At 43.6% G+C, this 21,540-nt stretch overlaps 1 protein-coding gene across 2 annotated transcripts; it reads right to left on the reverse strand.

The window, feature by feature from the left end:
- Window positions 1-98: 98 nt before the first annotated feature.
- RHOQ (ras homolog family member Q) lies at window positions 99-17,982 on the reverse strand (the record flags this gene model as incomplete). Of its 2 annotated transcripts, none has more annotated exons than XM_080342739.1 (5): window positions 99-254; window positions 984-1,079; window positions 1,806-1,970; window positions 17,595-17,653; window positions 17,841-17,982. In XM_080342739.1, 5 exons carry the CDS (start codon window positions 17,980-17,982, stop codon window positions 99-101), a joined length of 618 nt encoding a protein of 205 aa, XP_080198865.1. The 2 variants fall into 2 exon arrangements, with proteins under 2 accessions (XP_080198865.1, XP_080198866.1); XM_080342740.1 differs by having other exon boundaries at window positions 218-250.
- Window positions 17,983-21,540: the final 3,558 nt, after the last annotated feature.

The following is a 21,540-nucleotide window of genomic DNA, read 5'->3' on the forward strand; positions in this document are numbered from 1 at the left end:
TCAGCTTTCAAACTTGTAACAAGTTCGCTGTGTACTTAATGCATTGTATTTAAATTCCGTAGAATTTCACAGTAAGCCTGGCCATTGTCAAATGTATCTCACGTGATCAAACAGCAGTTTATGCATCTTGAGCCTATTCTTTTCTTCACTGTGTGTTTCTTTGGAGTTAGAATGGCTATAATAGCTTCATCAAAAACGGTCTTCAGTCCTTTCTGTGTTAAAGCTGAACATTCCACATAGCAGTAGGCTCCTATCTGTCAAGAAAAAAGTTCATTCAATAGCAATATTTTTCAGCTGCTCAGTTCTATCGGCATTATTTTTTTTCTATAGTGACACCACAATGTTTGGGTGCAGTCTAGAAAAGTCATCTGAGTGTACTTCCCCCTGTAGGATAAAAGATTTGTGTTTTGGCCAAAGATCTGGAATGTACTTAAGTTGGTTTGGTTTATAAAGGGAGCATACTAAATAAGCTCTTTAGATTAGCAGTGGGGTCCTAAGGTATTTTTGATAGCTAAACAGCAAAAAATAATTACAGAATTACATGACTGATTTATGTTTCAAAAATAAGGCTCTAAGAATAAGTGCCCTGATAAGCATTATCCATGCAGTGTGTTAAAATGCTAGTATATTATTCTCAAATAATGTCTTAAAGATGCCGCCAACTTTTTCCTAGAGTAGGAGGGGCCACTTCCAACTTCAATCACTCTGTCATTTTAATTCTCTCTGACTAATGCTCATGTAGTTTTTATCAGTGTCTACACAGAAAGTTAGAACTATTACTAACAGGGAAGTGCTATTGCACAGGTCTACTTGTTAGCTGTATTCAACAGTATAAGCAAATACTGTTAACTGGTAACCAGACATAAAGTTTCTATATGTTGACTGGTAAAAGAAATGGGTGAAGTGGTAAAGGAAGAAGTCAATTGGAAATAGGCTTTTCTGCTTCTTTGCTACTTGGTTTCATGTAGGAGTATCCAGTTTACCTCTTTCGCTAACTTCTGTCCTTGCTCCACAGATATGGGCTTCTCTTTCATATCATTCAGTCTTGCCAGAGTTTTTGGGTCATCGCGAAGATCGATCTAGTAAGAAAGATTGCAGTCACGCTGGATTGCTTTTTCTAAACAAAAGTCAGCAGACTATATGATACCCTCTTTGTAAAGCAGAATTATTTATTTAATGGAGTATTACATGTATAAAAATGGATTTATGTCATGATTCAGATTGTGAATCCTTCCTGATCCAAAAGCCCTGGCAATTTAAGCTGTGAACTACTACATTTAATCCAGAAAGAACAAACATTTATCCTGTAATTCAGCTCTTCAATTAGATGTGATCATCTCAGAACACCAGAAAGGATATCCAGCAGTGGAAGAAAAATTAACCCAAACATAATACCAACATGTGGGTCACTTTGTAATTTAAGCCCAGTCCACTGCCCACAAGAAGAAATTGTCTCACTTTTCCTCTTGCACCTTTGCTTCAGCAAATATTGGATATGACTAATAGCTGCAGACCCAAGTAATTCCAGTAACATGAGTATGAACAGTTTTATTTCATAAGTCTCATGACTTTACAGAAAGTCACAGAGAGATGCAGCCCATCTTGCATATATTTTAACAAAATGGAAGTCGCTCATTAGAGGACAACACATATCCAGGTTCTTCTGTCACTTGTTAGGATTGTTCCTCCAAAGCCAGAAAGAGATGCTGCTCAGGTCCTGTTGGGCCTGAACTTCCAGCACACAGAAAAGGCACCATACAATGATCTGGGTTGTTTAAATTAAAGTAGAACAGAACCAGATGTACCTGTGTTCCTACTAGTAAAAAGGGAACATTAGGTGCATATTCCTTCAACTCCGGTACCCACTCTTCCTTCACATTTTGAAATGAAGCAGGGTTTACCACTGAGAAGCAGATAAGGAAGACATCGGTCATAGGATAAGATAAAGGTCTCAGACGGTCATAGTCTTCCTGAGAAAGAAAAATTCTGTTATCTGAAATATTAAATTGTTGCTTACATTTTGTTAATTTTAACAGTTATATTCAGAAACTGTATGTATATTTCAGGAATACTGATGAAGCAAACTTTCTGAATGTTTACAACTATTCCAGGTTAGTATGGCAGAGCAAAAATCTGCATATAAGGGTAATTACATGTGAATATAAATAACAAAAAATGCTGTGTGTTAATACTGGTGGAAAGTTACTTCTGTACGAGAGTATGCAGAAGACTACCCTTTAAAAAGTTTTCACTTCAAGAAAAAAAAAGAAAGGCTTATGATTCAAACATACTTGTAGATCAACGATTCCCATTTGTTTGACCAAAGAGAAATACACAGATGTGACTGCTATAGGGCCATCCAGGTTATACAAAGGCAGGCTAAGTTGAAGCTATTTAATGCACTTAAATTAGATGTTCTCTTTTGAATCATATGTAGAGATGATATTTAAGTCCCTCCTTAGAATTTTCTTTCTGTCTCTTAGAAACCTTACCGTCCTGTTGCTAATGATGAGGGCAGACAAAGTAACAACCAGAAAAGACTCTTGTCCAGAGTGCTTTCTGTAAGCAAGCCCAGCACAGAGTGGGGAAGGAACAGAAATTAAAGATCAAGAACACTGTCAGGTGAACAGTAATGCCCTCTGGGGCAAAGGGGAGAGGGAGGTAGCATGAAAAGATTGTTATTTGGGTTATTCAGAGACATAGCATTTAAAGCCACCAGTCCTACAGCCAGGGCATACAATATCCAGGCCACAGAGGCACACAGGAACATTGTCCCTACTGTAAAACAGACAGAATCTCTCTAACAAGAGAGAAAGAAAGTGGATTTTGCCATGGTTTTTAGCTAAGAGCAGGAGGGAGCACTCCCCAGCTTTTCTCTGCAAGGCTTCCTTTTGGCTATGGCAGTGAACCAATGCCCTACCATTCCTACCTTAGGCTTTGTGGTTTGTGGGTTTTTTTAAAAGAAGAGAAAAAACAACAACAACAAGAAACATAGATAACCAGGACTGAGCCCAGGCATTGCAGAGACAGCGAAGAATGCTGGTTTTATGCCTTCTTTTCCACGCTAAACACCACTTCAGTATGGCTGCTGCAGCAGCCTCCCTCTTGCCTGAGCAAGGCCCCCATCTTAATTAAATCTCACAAATATTGGAACAATCTGTTCATTAAGTGTAGAAACAGAAATGTAATTCAACTCTACGTTTGAAACAAGACGGAAAATTACATTTTCGTTTCCTTGGCAACTGTCACATAAGCAGATTATTAACCTATAGTTACACCCTCAAAAAAGTCCTTCCTTGATTGTTACATTTTAAAGATGGCATCACTAGAATTTCAGAAAACGTGTGAGACCTCCCTTGGAGCAGGTTCTGCTAGACCCGTCTTTTCATTTGGAAGTCAACAGCTGCGGGAAGAGGCTGCTGCCCTCGTCGTGCCATGGACAAAAGAACAAGCACTGGAGGAGATTCTGCATTAGCAGGGAGGCCAGTTGGCCAGTTCTCTTCAGTGTTTATTTACACAATATTCTGTTTTGTAACCAGCATTCTCGTGTGCCGTTTTGATTATCCTCTCTACTGCCAGTTGTATACTCTCCAGTCTCCTCAATAAGCTGGAGCATGTTTAGCTGTAAACATGGGCTCCCAATTTCACAACCACAGTAACTGATACTACTGTGAAATCACAACATTGGACAGGCCTTTCTGAAGCTCAGTTGTCTCCCTGCTGGTGTCAGGCTCCTATCCTGTTTCAAAAAAAACAACAGTAACCATGTCTTTTCCATATCTGTGGATGTTCATCATAGAAGGCAGAAATAACTTTAAAAAAAAATCACAACAGCAACTTGAAACTAGTTAACACTCTTTTTTAAAGCATGTATTTTATGTTTCACTTCTACTACTGAATGCAGTTAGATCCCGCTGAGGGTTGCTGCTCCCTTTTCTAGGGTGGAGACCAAAATCCTAAAAGAAGCTTCCCAACTGCAAATTAGACTAGTCCCTGGAGTACAAAATGTGCATGCAAGAACACACAGGCAGATCTGTCAGTTGCTTTCAAATTCAGCTCTACTAAATCCTATGCAAGGTATTACTGAAAAGATTTTCTTAAAAAAAAATCTAGTTTGAAGTCATAATTTATTCCTACTACCAAAGAGTTGCCTTCACTATATACAACATTTTCCAAAAACCTCACACCTGGGTTACAATAATTAGAGCACTGTCTGCACGGAATACTGGAAAACATTTCATTGTCACCAGGAATTACTGTTCGTCCACTGACCTTAAGATACCTCTTAGATTATCCATTTCAAATTACATACAGACTTTTTATTTATATGAAATTCTAATCATTTTCTGATCTTGAAGACAAGCTACATTTGCATAGTTTGCTTCAAAACCTTCATATTTAGTTTATCTTTTTAAATCCCACTGGATACAAACCCCTGTGCATTTGGGACTGCACCTCGCTTCCCACGTGCTCCTCAGCACTCATCTGGGAGGGAGCAACGTTACCATGTTTTAAGGCATGGAAGTCGCTGAACTGATTCCTGCCCCTGCATCTACTTATAAGCTTTTTGATCTACACCCTGTCCCATCAGCACTGCACAAGCTGTGGGCCCATCCTGTGTAATTAAGAAGTTAAACTGAAGGCAAGTACAATGTGATTGGATGCATCATGTACCACGGCCAAAGATGTACGTGGTGTTCACTACAGCAACTTCACTGCATTTACACTTACTTAAATTAACAGAGAATTTGGCTATACCCACCAATCCTGCTGCCTGACACAAGTCAGTGCTGTCAGGCTCTCCTTTAAACCTTGTCTTTGCTACAAAAATTGGCATTGTATTGATACTCATAATGGTAAATAATTCTAATAAAGCCTCCTTCCACATGATTAGACTGGTCCTGGGTCCTCCTAAGAGACAACGTGGCTTAAATGTTGCCTACATCTAGCAGGCCATCTGTGCTTAAAGACTTCTGCTCCCCAACAGTCCTTCCAAAATAACAATTGAACCTGAAAACTTTCTCTGATGTATCTGGTTTAAGGAACTGCTGTGCTTGGTAGAAGAATCTGAAACACCAAATGAATTTAGACTGAATATTAGAGAAGCCTGGAAAAATATGATTGCTTCAACTATAATTTATTTCCTGAATCCAGTGTAAGGGAAATAAATGTGGCTTATTCTAAAATTAAATGCAGTGGCAAAATCTAATTATACTAGCCAGTCAACATAAATTCCAATTTGAGTGCATGTACACACCACGCTGTATAGCAATTAGACTTCCAGTCTAATTGGGGGAGGCACTGCATGTATATTTAGGCATTAAAAATATTTTAAAAATTTAAGTGGAATATTTTAAGAGTGTGAATAAGATGGGCAAGGAAGCCACTAAGGATCAAAATATGCAGTACAACTCTCAAAAACTCCAGGCTATAGTGAAATGGCTCATTCTCCATCACACTATGATCTTTAAAACAAAATTGTTTGCCGTTTGCTGAAGCAAATGAATACAGATAGAAAAACATGCTGAAAATGTGAGAGTTAAAATAACTTTAAATAAATTTGACACGAGTACATTGGTTTAATTAATGATCCCTATAAAAGATATTACATTGCAGCAGGACCCTCCATCATTTGTGGCAGCCCATGACAGCTGCCAATAAAGAACAGACACGGGAAAGGACATGAGATGGAGGAACTAACAACTTGGCTTCTCAGCTACAAAGTGGGAAGGACTGGTTTTTGTTTTGTTTTGCTTTGCTTTTAAGAGGGGAGAATGGAAATTCATACCTTTCAAGTTTCCTTTCACCCTAGTTTTGATATCATGCGGCTAAGTCTAGCATTGCCTTTATCTCAGCTCCTTAGAATCTCTCCTTTAGGTCTCTTTTTCCATGTTACAGCACCTAATAATCTGCCCTTCTGAGTTTTCCTGCTGCCTTGTACTTGAATACTGAATCACTGATTTTCACTGTCTTTTGGGTGTTCAGGTGAATTTGTTTTAGCATGTCCAAAATTTGGCTATTTCTTTTCCTGACATTTACCTGCTAAAATCAGAGGTCTTGAGGAACTTTATATATGCAGACTGGAGAATGGTATTGCAATTCTGCAGAATGATATTCATTTCAAGGGTTTGCTCAGACCGAAAGTAGAATGCAATGCTGTACTTCAAGCTGTACAATTGATTTTGAACCAATATTTTTTTCCCCAGTCCATGGGTATCAGCTGAGAGACACAGCTAAAACCACACAAACTGTATTCCTACCTCTGCCACTGACACAGTACGTAGCCCTGAGCAAATTATTATGCTCTCTCCACTTGCATCTTCCCATCCATAGAGGTTTGCTAGCTTAATAATGCATTAGTCTTTGCAAAAGCCTTTGATGTACATAGCTTATGTGCAGTGGGATGTTTTTTAAAAAAATAAACTAAGGCAAAGAGAAGTCTAATAATTTCTGGACAACCTTCCTGACCCACAAAAAGCATTATTTCCTTGTATTTCTTAGAAAAGTGAAGAGGTGAAGGCACATTTGAGATCACATAGTACTAGAGGCCCTGCAGCTCCCATTTTATGGTATCTCGCTCTTCCCTGCTCAAGTTAAAGTGATGGGGACAGAGACCCTCACCCTCTCTCAGAAATATGAGACCACAGGCCTGTTTCTCCTCTATGGGGGTCTCTATACAGTTTGGAGAGATGAAAGGCAATTAGAGGGGTCACCTTTGCAGTCAATACCTTCCCATGCCTTGACCAAGACTTTTGAGGAAATTCACACCTCTCAGATCTGCTGTTACAAGAATCGAAGATGTTAACCTAGATGTGTTTGGGTTTTGGTTTTGGGTTTTATCTTCCTTGCAAATATGAGGGCTTGTGTCTTTAAGAAAATGAGAGAAATCAAATTCAGGTATGTCACTAACATTGTGGCAGGGGCCCCGAGCAATGTATGTCATGCTTATGTTTTAATCCAGGCCCAGTGTTTTGTCCACTGATGGAACCAAAGTAGTTAATGATTTTATGTGTTTCGCAGCTTAGGAACGCAATTTTAATGATACATCTCCAGTTATACTGACATACTCTTATAAACAAAAGGATGTGCCTATTTCTTTTATATTCTGAGACAGTATAAAGTAGATGGGAGAGAACAACATAAACCTTGTACAACTGGAAGAAAAACTGGAACTTAACAACTCTAGGTTTGTGATCTCTGTGTTAGCAACCATGTGTTGCTTTCATAGCTTACAACAGCAGTCGTAAGAGGAGGTTCTCACTCCCAGCCATCTGTTTTTAGAGGGGAAGCCAAAAATAGACATCAGGCAGAGTTGCCAGAGGAATCCAACCTTCATACAGTGAAGGGTAATCACTGCTGCTCCTCAGAAGGTCTCACTGAGCCACACATACGTAACGTGCTGGTGTCCACAAAGCCAAGTCCCAACCAGAAGTTCAAATTTTAACCCATTTCATAGTAGGGCTTGGTAATGACAGTCAAAAGTCCTCTCTCGATATGAATTTCCATGCTTTCAAAGCTGTCATTCAAGACTGCTTTTTCTATAGCTTTCCTCTCTGAAAATGAATTTCCGTTTCAGAAGGCCTCCTGTAATATTTCAGAACACATAACAAGTGAGCCATAATAACTGTTGTATCTAATATATGCCCCAGGGACTGAGTAGCAGCCCACAGTTACCCCAGTGGGCACATCCTGCCATCTCCCCCAGATTATTTGGAATTCAAGGCCGACGTGCAGCTCTGCCATAAGCACCAGGCAAAGCCTCCGAGAACAACCGCCTACAGACCAGGAAACGGGGTTCACCCTGCAGCATCGCCCTGTGGTTTCTGATCCTGCAAGAGAGAGCCTTGGGTGGGGGAAGAGAGAGAGGGAAGTGGCCTGTACTGCCCCATGCCAGGCACAAATTGCTGCCCTGGCTAAAAAATCTCTGTTGGTTTGTTAGGGTTTTTTTTTTACCATAAGCCTTTGGAGAGTCCCCAGGACGGTGGCTTCCTGGCACTGCCACTCAGCGGGCACCACTAATGCAGGACCATTTGGCAAGCGGCAATTTGCCCTGACGCGGCATTGCCACAAAACGACTGCTTGTCCGATTCTGCAACCCAAGGCCTGTTACGCTGATCGCTACATTTGATTTTTCAGTCACCTACAGCCGTAGCCATCAGGTTCTGAACACGCAAAGTGAGATGTGGTGATTATTCCCTGGCTGCAGGGGAAAAGTGCCTTACAGACCCTCTGTCTCTTCACAGGCTTCTGGGGATGCAGCTTGCATTGCTAAAGAAAGCAGAATTGTCCAAGTGCGGCTTCTTCGCACAGGTTTCCCAGGGAGTGCAAAAAGCTGCCAATTTGGGCCCAGCATCTATTTTTAATTTATAGAAATGGCTGCAAGAATGCAGGGTAAGTGCTCTCCCATTGTATTCTAAAAATGAAGTAAGCTGATCTAAATCCATCTCTCAGTTCCTGTGAGGAGGACTGTTCAAAGGCAGTATGAATTATACATTGAAAAAGCCTAGGGTTTGTGAATTACAATTTTTTTTTTTTGACAAAACTTTCCTTCTGGCATACTTGAGGACTATGCAGCTGCTTACGTGTCAGAAAAGCTTTTCTGTATAGAGAGAAATAACTACCTGGAAGATGGAGCCTAGTAAGATGGATTATAGAGCATTAGAGAAAAGAGGACAGAATATTCCTTTAATTATACATACAATTGACTTTAAGTGATCAGAATGGATCCCAGTCTTAATGTGGGATTAAATACTGTTCAAATCCTACATTTTGCCATGTGGTGATGCTAAACTATTTGCCTCGACAGTCTCAACAGAATGCTCCCTCTGTCACCACAGGAACTTCAGCTTGCTGGCTTCTTTGTGGTTTTCTAAAAGTAGAAGTCCTCGAATTTTTTTCTAGTAGTCATTATTTTAGCATCTGTAACAAAAGAACATGGATTCATCTGACTGCAAACAGTATTGGCAAGCAGTTTCTCTTAAACGCCTTATACCAGTTGCTTATCCACTATGGAGCTCCTAAGAAGTGGCAGAGCGCCTGCTGTGGGCAAAGCACTTTCATCCCTTTCCCGTGAGAAATCACGAGGCTGTGGGGCGTTTCAGTGCCAGCTCCCTTCTCACTGTCAGTAACCTTACAAACAGTGCTCTTCCCATACAGCATTTCCACTTTCTCCAGGAAAGCAACTCACCCCAGTTTTGTTAACTGCAGCCACAAACAATCAGGATTTTCCACTCTTTCAGATATGGGCAATCAAAGGAAAAAAAGTAGAATTCACCCTTGGTGCAAGGGATCCGGTCGGACCCTCTGCTGAACCTGCTCTTTGGAAAGATGGGTTCTTTCACTCTGTTTTCTACAGAAGAATATGACCATCAGTAAATCTGTTCTCACACAGAAAACAGACTATGGAATACAGGTGGTTTAATGTGGTTTATCTAAATAATATCAGGCATTAGAACAGGCTGCCCAGGGAAGTGTTTGAATCACCATCCCTGGAGCTGTGTAAAAGATGCATAGATGAGGTTCTTAGGGACATGGTTTAGTGAGTGTTAACGGTTGGACTCAATTATCTTGAGTGTCTCTTCCAACCAAAATGATTCTATGTCTTTTCATGTACTAACTATATAAATCCTGCTCCAGCAAGAAAGACTTTTCAGTTAGGTATGCCGTTCCCTTTCACTTTTCACAAATAAACACCAGAAGCACATTCTTCAGTCCAGTGTTGAGTGACAGCTTTGTAAGACAGAAGACTAAGCCTTCGCACTGAGTCTTCAAGATTAATTCCAATCACGCATCTTCTCAAAAGACAAAAGTACCAGAATACCGGTGTTACCATGTGCACATGGAATAAACACGTCACAGTGAAAGAGTTTCTGGAATTAAGGAGTTCCTAAGAGTCTTCTGCACCTTGTTTTACGTCAAGTCCCAATTTATCAGTTCCCATTGAAGAATGTGGTAAAACACTCAACAGTTTCACTGCAGCAGATGTTAAGGAAGTTGAAAAACTGCCTATGTTTTGTTTTGTTTTTTTTTTCCTAATTGAGGAATATGCAGCCATCTCACTGCCTGTGCCTGGGCTATCTGTTGGTCATAACTAAAGATGCAGCCCAGGTCACGCCTGGCCTCCAGCCCTTACTGACTCCACTCCTGCATCCCAGCTGGAAACCAGACCAACAAGGAACGAGCGTTAAGTCCTACGGATGATCTTTCAGCATTCACAGCTACATCTAATTTAGAGCGCAAGCTGCCTAAGGCACTTTCAGTCTGTGTTTTATTCATTTGAAGCAATAAGCTCACCTAGGATGCTGATAGATGTTCCTTTGCTCCAGAGAGTAACGCTGCCACCTGCATTTCAATACACACACCAGCGAGTGCCATCCATGGCAAAGAATGATTGCACACGTGCCATGACATGGACGCAGCATGGAGCAGGACTAAAACCAGCTGAGGACATTAGCCACTGACAAGTCAAATGACATAACCTCCTCAGAACTGCTGAAAGCGTCATGCAGCGTTCAGACACATTTTTGTTAACACAGATGATCCAGTCACCAATCCAAACCAATAGACTGCTCATAAAACCACAGAACAGAACAGTAAAAAGATACAGTTCCACTCCTCTCTACCCTCATTTGGCATTTATTCTAATTAGAGAAGGGGCAGTTCTCTTAGAGATGTAACTGATTATTTGGAAGTTTTTGAAAAACATCCTGAAGCTCTGTCCCAAAGCATCCATTTTAGTAATGTTGTTTTTTATAATTCACAATAAAACTACAGGATTTTGAATTGGTGTGCTTTATATTATTTCTTAAAGCTCAGGTTCCTAGAGTCTCATTATTATATAAAGAAAAAATTACATCCTTTTCACCTTTAAATGAAAGATAAATTTCTAGTACCCCACAGATAAAGAGAAAACTCAAATACATGAAGCCCAAAAGCTTCAAGAAAACTCACATCCAGCAAAGGGCAAATTCACAAACCATTTTCATTTCCTAGGTTTTTTAGGTACTGGTATTTAGGTATTGTGGATAGGAATAGCTGTCTCATCATTTCAAATGCCTGGGACTGACAAAACCTCAGTATTCATGAAGTAGGTTTTATGTCCACTTTGTCCATATGTTCTCAATAAAGGAACTGGAACAAAGCTACTGAAGTCAGCAACACGGTGCCACTAACACAGCTTTGGTTCAGACCCTCGCACATGCTGTACATCCTTTTGCAGTGCAGGTCTGCACTATGGACACAGTACTCTACATTATATTCAGTTTGTTATAAGATGTAGTTTGGAGGCTGAATCAGGAGTAGGCTATACATGAAAAATATGCAAGTTTTATACTTGTGATATTTACCAAAATATTAAGAGCTCTTTGCAAATGAAACTGATTTCAATCAAGAAGTCTGACTATGGACCTGCCAAAAATTCCCAGGGTCTCATATGTTCTCTATCAGAGAAACTGCCAGCTCATGCCACCTTACCCAGTTGTCCCATTCCATCACTCTCACCTCCTGCAGTACAGCTGTAGATTATGTGTTACTCAACCAAGTGCAGGTGCAAACTCCATCTTAAAATGAAGTCAAGAAGTGAGAGGATACATGATAAAATTGTGCTGAAAGAGCGATAATTGCCACTTATGTTCAGTGTTGTCTTTTTAGCTGGTGATGTTTGTTTAGCATCAAAAGATGTCACCGTACCTTGAAGAAATTATAAATTAGTAAAATCCAGAGAGAACTGTCACAATCTAAAGGGTATCTACTAACTCCTAACCCAAGAAAAAGGGATTTTTACTTGACCACATAATCAATGTTTAGCAAGAGTGTCTCTACGTCAGTTGTCTCCATAAAAATGTGCTTAAAAATTGAAGTTTCAGAGAACCTCTCAAATACAGTTTGCTTTGCCATTAATGTACCCTTAAGTTGGTGAAGACATTCTGGATCGACATTTTTCTAACACAGCCCTTACATTTGATTTTAACATAACTCAGTGCCACTATTCAGAAGTGCTGTGGGGCTTTTGACAGTAAAATCAAAATACAATTGTCTTGAGTTTGCCACATATTTAGTGAATGCTTTTGGAACTAAGAGAGCCTGAGACTCCCCATCTGGTGATAACAATACCTATCTTTCTAGGAGAGACACAACACTTTCAAAGTGTGAGTCCCAGCTCACAATGAGGTGTCTGAATGTAAGCTTTGCACTGGGATTATTATTGTCAGAAGGCCATTTTTAAAAGCCAGTCTGAAGGTAAGAGTCCCTTTCCTTCTAAAGAGAAAGCCTGTCTTTGCTTAAACACTTCTCAAAGAGAACTCTTGACATGGAGGTGGTAAGCCGAGGCACTTCACCTCCTTCTTTTGCCTTGAAAAACTTCAATGCTAGAGAGGGAATCTAGGCACTTCTAAATTTTATCTGCAAATATCCAGTTGTGGCTGCAGAGTTTTTGAATTGTCATGGCTGGCGCATCCTTCGACAGGGAGCAGCTCGGGCTGAGCCATCCCCAGGCCAGCAGGCCAGCCAGGAGCGAGCCCACAGCTACCAACGCAGCTGGGACCATGGCAAGGGAGAACGCATGTGAGACGACGGAGGCACCGGGGACAACAGAAAGGGGACAAGATGTTAATTGCTAACATCTCATTTTTAGATCTGCCAAAATGATGCTATAGGTTTACAGCTGTACAATAAAGTGTGGCAGGCTTTGCGTTGTGCAAGACCATCCTCGCTTGTTCCAGGCTTGCATTTGGCATGACGGGTGCACGGTAGGTGCACCTCAGAAGGAGTAATGTGGTCCAAGGAGGGACATTTCTATTTCACAACAGACCAGCCAAAATGACCAGCAGCTGCCTCTTCTTTCAGTAGGAGACTGAAGTGGTGCCTGCTAGAGCAGGGCTACCAACCAAAGCTGAGACAAACAGCCAGCAAGGAGTACAAGGATTACTGCTATTTCTTGTTTTATTTATAGCAACCACCACAAGTTTGGTGACCATCCATTTTAATAACCTCACCTCCACCCCTCTTTCCCACAGGCACATTCACAGTTATAACCATTTGTTTTTACACCTGGCCTTAACGCAGACAATGGTCTCGCTAATACCTGACTTAGCTTTACGCACTTGGGCAGCCCAACCAATTTTAATATAAAATTGCTTTTAATATCAGAGCCTCTGTTACAACAGGAAAAATCAGTGTATCTGAATTAAGATGGCTGTGGCTACAACCAGAGTAGCCATCAGTATCTGAGTTGAGAGGAACTAAGAAGTGACTTGTTCTGCTCTTGTGCTTAGCATGTTTTGCAGCTACTGTTTTGGTGACAGTTTAGCAGGCACTGAGAGCTTTACTGTTATCAGACCTACAGCTTGTCCTACACGTATTAGGGCCTTTAAGGCAGAGAAATAAAAATGGAAAGCAGAGGAATGCAGTTTGCCTCAGCTCTGTCCAACCAGGCCACGCTAGTATCACAGCAGTAAGCAACGCTGAGGGATATAAATGTTATTATTAGGCATTGCACCATTGCAAGATTCACTCTGCTCCTTCTGTACCCTGATCTGCGCTGCCCAGCTGGTGGCTTGGTGCCAAACCTGCACCAGCCAGCCACGCTGTGCCTCAGCATCTCTCTTCCAGGGGCAGCAGGAGCAGCACAGGCTCTGCTCCTGCATCCTCCCTCCAGGTCCTGGCAATCCTTCACAGCAAAGACACATGAGCAGAGCACCTGTATGTGGTCAGGACATACTGGAGGACAGGGATCACACCATGAATGAAAACTCCTCAGCAAAAGAGACTGAAAGGAGGATGGATCCCGACTACCATTTTAAGCAGCAGCCTTCAGTATGGAGTGAAATCCCCAAGAGGTAACTCCTGTCTGTCCTCCCACTTACCCCGATCACTTAGGACATGGCAAGGGGACACACAGCACACCTCTTCATTAGTGTTTACAGACATCTCTCTAAAAGTTCTAATATCAAGTGAAGTGGCAGTATTACTTATGATAATCACTTGTCACTAGTTGAAAAGCACATGGTGAAGTTGACAAACCCCTGATGAAGCCACAGCTCCCTTTCTTAGGCTGATTTTGCCACGTACCCCTGCTCCACAAAGAGCAGTACTGGTGCAGTTATTCTCTGAGAGCAAGAGACACTACTGCAAAGCCAAAGGCATCCAAGCATCAGCATCATGAGCACGTCACCTTTAAACTTCAGTCCATTAATGCACCCAGCTCTGGGTGATGTAGTTCCATGTTCCGCAGTTCTCACCTTCCTGGGGAAACCACAACCCACTCCCAAGCCACCCAGTCTCAGAGCATGGCTATGTGCAGCAGCCAGGCGACAAGAAGCCACGGGCTCCACCTCTGGGAGGAATTGCCAGAGGAATGTCCTCTCGGCCACCACCTGCACCGAAGTCCCCTCCACCTCCCTGGCACGGGAGCCTGTCTCCACAGCTGCAAACCCAAATGGGCTCCAAGAGCCTCCACTGCACAGCAGCTGTACTGGCTATTTTCTGCTGAACCAGGGCCTCGATATTGTCAGCCAGAGAAAAGCCTGCCTGAATTCACATACACAGAAAGGGGGGAAAGGAAAGTCTGTCTGCCTATAGACCAAAATTTGTGAACTGCTAGTGTCATTTTTCCCTGCTATATACAACCTGGAAAAAAAAATGGGATTTTAATAGATTTATTCTCCGCTCTCTTAAAACTCGCAAAGATATGAGGCATTATGTCATCAGTATAATTGCCACATCTGATCCTGTGTGTGTTGTGAAGAAGTGAGCTAGAAATGAGTACTGGATGACATGAACTCCAAAGCTTGCAACTCCTCTGCCAAAGCGAAGTCTGTCACAAGTTGCTAAATACATAACCACGCAAGTTAAAGAGATGCACAGGCTGGTATTTCAGGGAGTTGAGCCTGCTGTGCACCAGCTAGAAATAAAAAGATTGTACTGCTACAGGCTTCATGCATGGATTTGGAGTAGGTCACTGTCTGAACCTACACTGACCCCCCCACTCCTCTTGCCCCCAAAATGAGATCTGTAGATTGCACCTATGCACCCCATCCAGAGCTGGGAGTATAAACACGCTGAGGATTGTGAACTGCTGAGATACCACAGCAATCACACACTGCCAAGTTTAGATAAAATGATACTGTCAGGCCAGTATTTTACAGTATAACTACTCGGGAGTGATAGAATTAGAAACAAAAGCACTGATGTATGCTGGCACAGAAATCCCCACTTTGAGCAGCAAAGAATCTGAGCCATACAAAACTCTGTGCAAGCAGTAGGCATGTACAGATGCAGAGAAGACACCATCAACTCGTCTCTTTTCTGCTCTTTACTATATGCATTTAAGCTTTAAAATAAGCTTTCTGTTACCACATAGCTCTGGGAAGGCAGGCTTGTCAGCATGCCTTCTGACGAAGTAGCTGAAAGAATTAAATTGCTGGGTTGGTGTCTTCACACAGACACCCCATGAGCATCTCCTCAGTTGTGCTGGATGTTGGGATGGGGGTCCAATCAGCAGCCCCAGAGGTCTGCCAGGTCCCCCAATACACTGAAGTGGTAAAGATTTTATCAGCACCGCAGGTCTGACTAAAAGGGGAGTTTTGCCAAGACCAGCTCTATTTGTAAAGGTAGCCCCACTAAAACAGCCTACGTGAGCTGATACTGAACTAGGCCAGCTAGATCTGGTCCTGGGTACATCAGAAACTGTTCTATAATTCAAACTTAAGATTTCAGCTTCTCAGAATCTGGGGAAAAAAAATAAAAAAGCTTACCTCAAGTTTTTACACATCTGGATATACAATTTCACACTGAAAAGTTTTTCTTAGTATAACAAGAATACCTTCGCTTGCTGTTTGCTGCAAACTGCCCAGTTTACCCTACTAGCTTTTGAGAAGGCCAAAGGTCACTTGGTTTTGTACACAGTACATTCAGGTAGAGTGGGATACCACAAAATCACCTTAGTTACAGTTACACAGAGTTAACAACACACACTCCCATTTATAGCGACCAGCCAGCACAAGCAGTTTGAAACAGCATGCACAAATAAGCTATGTGTATGTGCAATATTGCTAGGGTTGCTTTTGCATTTTCCAATGCTTATTATTAAAAAAAATATATAAAAAAAAATAGTTGCATCTTATCTAAATGCTTTATTTGCCTGAGCACTAGATCCTCATTTTGTAGCATACTTAAGCAATATTTAAAACAAGATGTGTTTTGAACCATTTACTACTAAAAAAAGAGGACTATGACGGTAATAAGAAATGCACTTAGCTTGTTTTAAATTTGACTAGTTTGTGTTTACGTCAATGAGATGACAATCATGAAGTCAGTCTTTTTGGGAAGAGCCCCAGCCTTCAGGTATCAGGTTTCTAGAAACAGGGCTGTTTCCTACAATTCTCCTGGAATTAATTTTATTGCTGATTTCAGTTTAACAAAGACATCAAAGATGGGTTAAATGCTGGCTCCCTTACTTAAGGCTGTATGCAGATGTAAAAAGGTACACTAATTTAGGCAGCAGTTGTTCAATTAAGTATAGGAATAACATGGTTAAAAATTACAGCTTAGCTCTATGTGAACCCAGTGGGATTATCTTACTGGTTGCTCTTTACAACAAGGAAGCACGTCTGAGGTCATGTGAGACCAAAACACATGCTCACATTGCAACAAGAAGTTTTAATACAATAAATACACAACTTTACAAAAACCCATGCAGCATTTCCGTATATGCTCTGCACCTCCCGAGGTCGGGCCCTTCACGAACTATTTTGTTTCGGATAAGGCACCTCCCGAGGGCTGGGAGTACTTGAACCCAGGAGATCGTGCTCAGCCCCACAGTTGGTGCCATGCAAGTTGAGCCAACCAAGGAATGACTTGAATAACGGAGCCCTTTAGAAACTGCTACACCAGTGACCCCTCTGAAACATCAAGCATTTTATCCATCACTAAAGTTACTTAAGATACGTGCTGACATAACATCTTTCACAACAGGCTGTAGTCATCTTAACCAAATGAATCACTTGAGTTGTCTGGGATAGCGGAAGAAACCCAGGTAGCTGCAAAGGCAGCAGCTGAGAATTACATTTTATTATTTTCCACCTTTAAGTTGAACGACTCTCTCTAGCTATTTAAGAGCTGCTAAGCATAAACCAAGCAAGCTGTAGCAGTCTGGGTCTCTATCCGACCTGAGGCATTTGAGGCAGCAAGTTCCCTCCGTGCTGCAAGAGGCACATTTCCCCACACCCGAAAGCCGGCGGGAGGGTCCCCGCTCCGGAGGGTCCGACCCGGGGTGATGCCCGGCCCGGAGCGCTGCGGGCGCTGGCACAGCCTGGGCCGGGCACATCGCTACCCCAGCGCCGGGCCACGCTCCCTCGGAGCCCGGCCACGCACCGCTAAAAATAAAGCCCTGGCCGCCCTCGGGAATAAGGGCTGGATCGATGTTTTTCTTTTAAAGCTGTTTTTCTATCAATCGCCGCCCCCCCTCCCCCATCCAACCCGCCTCTGAATCACCCAGCCCGGACCGCAGCCCTGCAAATAACTTCAGCGCCGGGAGCGCCGCGGGGACGGGGAAGGGGCTGGCGCCGGGGGGACCGCGGGTAGCGCTCGGCACTCACCTGGCCGGCGGTGTCGTACAGCCCCAGCAGGTACTGCTTGCCCCCGACGGTAACGCTGACTGCGAGGGGGGAGAAACAGAGCGGGTGAAGGGGGGCAAACGGCGGCCGAGACCCCCCCGCCCGCCGGCAGGGTAAGGCCGGGGATGGAAGGAGGGAGGCAGGAGGGCTGCTGCTGCTGCTGCTGCTGCTGCTGCTGCTGCTGCTGCTGCCGCCGCCGCCGCCGGCCGTGCACCCCCGCCCGCTCACCTGCGTAGTGGTCGAAGACGGTGGGCACGTACTCCTCGGGGAAGGCGTCGTTGGCGTAGCTCATCAGCAGGCACGTCTTGCCCACGGCGCCGTCCCCCACCACCACGCACTTCAGCATGACCGCCGCGCTGCCATGGGCCATGGCCGGAGCCCGCCCTCATGGCCCCGCAGGCGCGCCCCGCCGCGCCGGGCCCCCCGGCATCGCCGCTGCCGCCGCCGCTCAGCGGGCGCCCCCGCCGGCCCCCGCCGGGCGCGGCCCCCCCGCCATCCGCCGCCGCGCTGGGCCCGGCGGGAGCCGCCTTCCCCCGGCCGCGGCCGCGCCGCGCAGGGGAAGCGCCCGCCTGGGCGCGGGGGCCGAGCGGAGGCGGGGAGCGGCCCCCCGCGGGGCGGGGAGGAGCGCCCCACGCGTGGGCCGGCGGCGGAGAGAGGGGGCCGAGTGGGCGCCGGCGCTGCAGGGCTGGGACCGGCGTGCGTCAGCGGCCGCTCGCCCCGGCCCCGCCGGCGCACACACGGCGGGTCCCGGGTCTGCCCGGGGAGCGGGCAGGGTCCGCAAGTCACTTGGGCGCTGCGAGCAGCTGCTGCCCCGCGAAAGCAGCGGGGACTCGGGAATTCTCCGGTGCTGACCCCCTTGTCCGCCCCGGCGCCATCGCCCTGTACGTGCAAAGGAAACTTTGGTCGTGTCCTGTGGCGTTAGCCCGTAACTGAGTCGGTAAGTATGAAAATAATTAACGGGACGAGAAAGGATTTTTTTCTATGCTGAGTTTTATTGTCTTTGGGTCTGAAATTCAGCAGTGGGCGTGTGTATAAAAACACGTATGTCTATGGTTTAAATAGCCCTGCACACCCATTTGAAAGGGTAAAGGACCGGAGGACAAGATCTAGAGAGATACTGCATGAAAAATGAGTGAGATCATGCTCCCACTAATGTCAATGGCAAAAATTCCACCATTCAGTGACACTCGGATTTCACCCTAGCAAGCTGTTTCCAACTTCACATTTTCAAATGGTGTGAAATACACTTCCAGTCAGACAGAAGACAATTGCCTTTTCTAGTCTGTATTTGTTGCACATTTATGCTATAAGCCCTACCCAATTATGACAAAAGCTGGCATGCAACGGCGCAAACCACAAGAAAACCTCTGTGATATAGTTTGTGTTTTTATTTGATCTGACATGCTTGAGGGAGAAAATAAATGCAAATCCCACATTGCACAAAGCTTGTCTGAACGTTCAATAAACCATGTTTTCAAATCAGGGCAAAATAGAAAAGTTATTATTTTGCAAGTTTTTCAGTTTAGTCAATCAAACATTTAATGCCTTCTGAACACATAGGGGGAAAGCGAGACATCCAGGACTGTTCTGCTCCTGTCTTCTCCTAATTTATCCAGAGAGTGTCAGCCCAAACCCAGGAGCAGACAGAGGCTGCCCCAGGAGGTATTTCCTCAGCCCTTTGGAAAGCTGGATTTACCAAAAGTCTGCTGGCAGCCAGCGCAGGACTCAGCGCACAGGTATCCTGGAGAGCAAATTTTCCCTGAGCAGGTATGTCCTGCACGAGCACCTATTCAGGATGTGGTTTGGCACTAGCTCTAGGAAAACCGCTTTACAGTGATCTGGCTCATTCTGCCTGAGGTTGGAGGTGCTCAGGTGCCCATGAGGGAGTTGAAAGCATGCAAATACTCAGTGGCCCAGGTGATATCCATTTCCTTTTTTGCTGTCCTTGCCAATGTATACATTTAGGAGCACCCAACACTTGCATCCCTGGGCAGCAGCACCTGAGGCCACTGCCTGTGCAATCAATGGGAAGTATACTTCCTCTGGTCTGCTGCTTGCTTAATTGCTAATGTTACTTCTCAAATGCTGTAATCATCATTTTGAACTTACACAATCTCAGCCAAATGATTCTCATCCAGTTCCCCGTTGCTCAGACAATGGATGGCCAATTACTCTGCACTAAATATTTAGAGAAAATGAAGACAGGGAACTGGTAAACTGAAACACTTGCCTCTGTTCTCCTCACCAGCCTGGCTGGTTGCACAGCCACAGGGAATTGTGCAACTGCAGGAGTGCAACCTCATAAAACCTCACACAAACGCTGCAGGCAATATGGCTCTGTGGCATCACCTGCAGGGGCATAGGACTGTAAGCACGCAGGTGGCTTCATCCACAGTGTATTTCTTGTGCTTGTTTTTCACCATTTGCACATATCATTTTCCAGCAAGCACTCACAGCAGTGCACTAAGGAGGGTGGAACAATCATCGAATCATTTGGGTAGGAAGAGACCCTCAGGATCATTGAGTCCAACCATAACCTAACTCTAGCACTAAACCATGTCCCTAAGAACATCATCTTAATGCCTTTTAAATACAATAAGAAGAATATAATCACTGAGAGTTTCTGGAAATTGATTTGTTCTCTTAAACTCTTCTGAACTTCAGCAGCTCCCTAAGAAAATGTTAGAACCTCTGCTGGTGTCAACCGACATGGCTCTGTGGAGGAATTAAACTCTGCTCTGTGTTGGCACAACGAAGAGCTTACTAGACATCACATCCATCTTTCAGATGGATTGACAATCTGATCTGTGTAATACACTTCCATGTTTCACCAGTACAAATATAAAAAATGTGTTAATTATGTACCTGTGACAAATGTTATTTTAAATATCTTTAATAAAGACACTGATTCTAAAAACTTTTCCCTAAATTCTTTCATAAGGTAGTAAAATAGATGAGCATGAAATGATAAAAGGAAACTCTTATCATCTTATTAATATTTGAGATGTATTTTTATTTCTCATTGCTTACTATAAAGTTATTAGGAAATGAAAAACAGTTCAATCTAACCTTTCACAAAAGCTTAATTTCTAGGGACAGTCTGTGACTAATTCTAGCTTATGCACTGAACTTTAGTATTGCAAAGGAGTCTTAAACAGTTCATTTTTTCATTTTAGGAATCAAAATGTTGCGTTGTAGGACATCTGTAAGACCTCTCTACACATATGAGGCTGAGCACTGACTGGGAGGAAGAAACACAGCTACAAAAGTTAAACATATATTGGGAGGGATTTCTGGGTTGTACAGACTTCTGCAAGTGAGAACATGGAGTGGGACTGTGAAATAGAATAATGAAGTCCTTCAGTGAAGTTACCAGCAGCAGGAAAAAATAGAAGAGAAAGTCACAGAGTCAGGCCTTATTAAGCAGCAAAGGACCGGTTTGGTCTGTGGAACCAGGGAATAAGTGTTGTTAATCATCTAAACTCAACATTTTTTGAAAAGACAAGACTGTCCATCTCTATTAACATCTCTGACCTCAAAATTTACACAATATGGTTATTTTCATCGGTTGTGCTGGCACTCTGTGTTGTGAATACTCTCCAGCATTTCTCTGTCCAAATCCTCTTGTTGCCCCTGCCAGATGAGCTGTGGTGCCCCACTTGGTCACCGGATTGATGTGCATCTGCTAGAGACTGGCCATGTATCTCACTGCAGAGGTGGGCATCTTCCCACATTGGGTGAAATAACTGTGGGAGTAGCCAGTATTTGAGGAAATACCCCTAAAAATGCCAAGTCCCAGCCAAAGCTCAAAGTGATGTGTGAAAAACACTCGCATTAGTCCCACAAAAGTCCATCAGAGGATGCATTTTTGAAAGCATCCCTGAATGTTGAAGATTGGAGCCATGGTTTATGATTCTCTAAAAAAACT

This window comes from Nesoenas mayeri (assembly GCF_963082525.1).
Source record: "Nesoenas mayeri genome assembly, chromosome: 3".
NCBI classification, from domain to species: Eukaryota; Metazoa; Chordata; class Aves; order Columbiformes; family Columbidae; genus Nesoenas; species Nesoenas mayeri.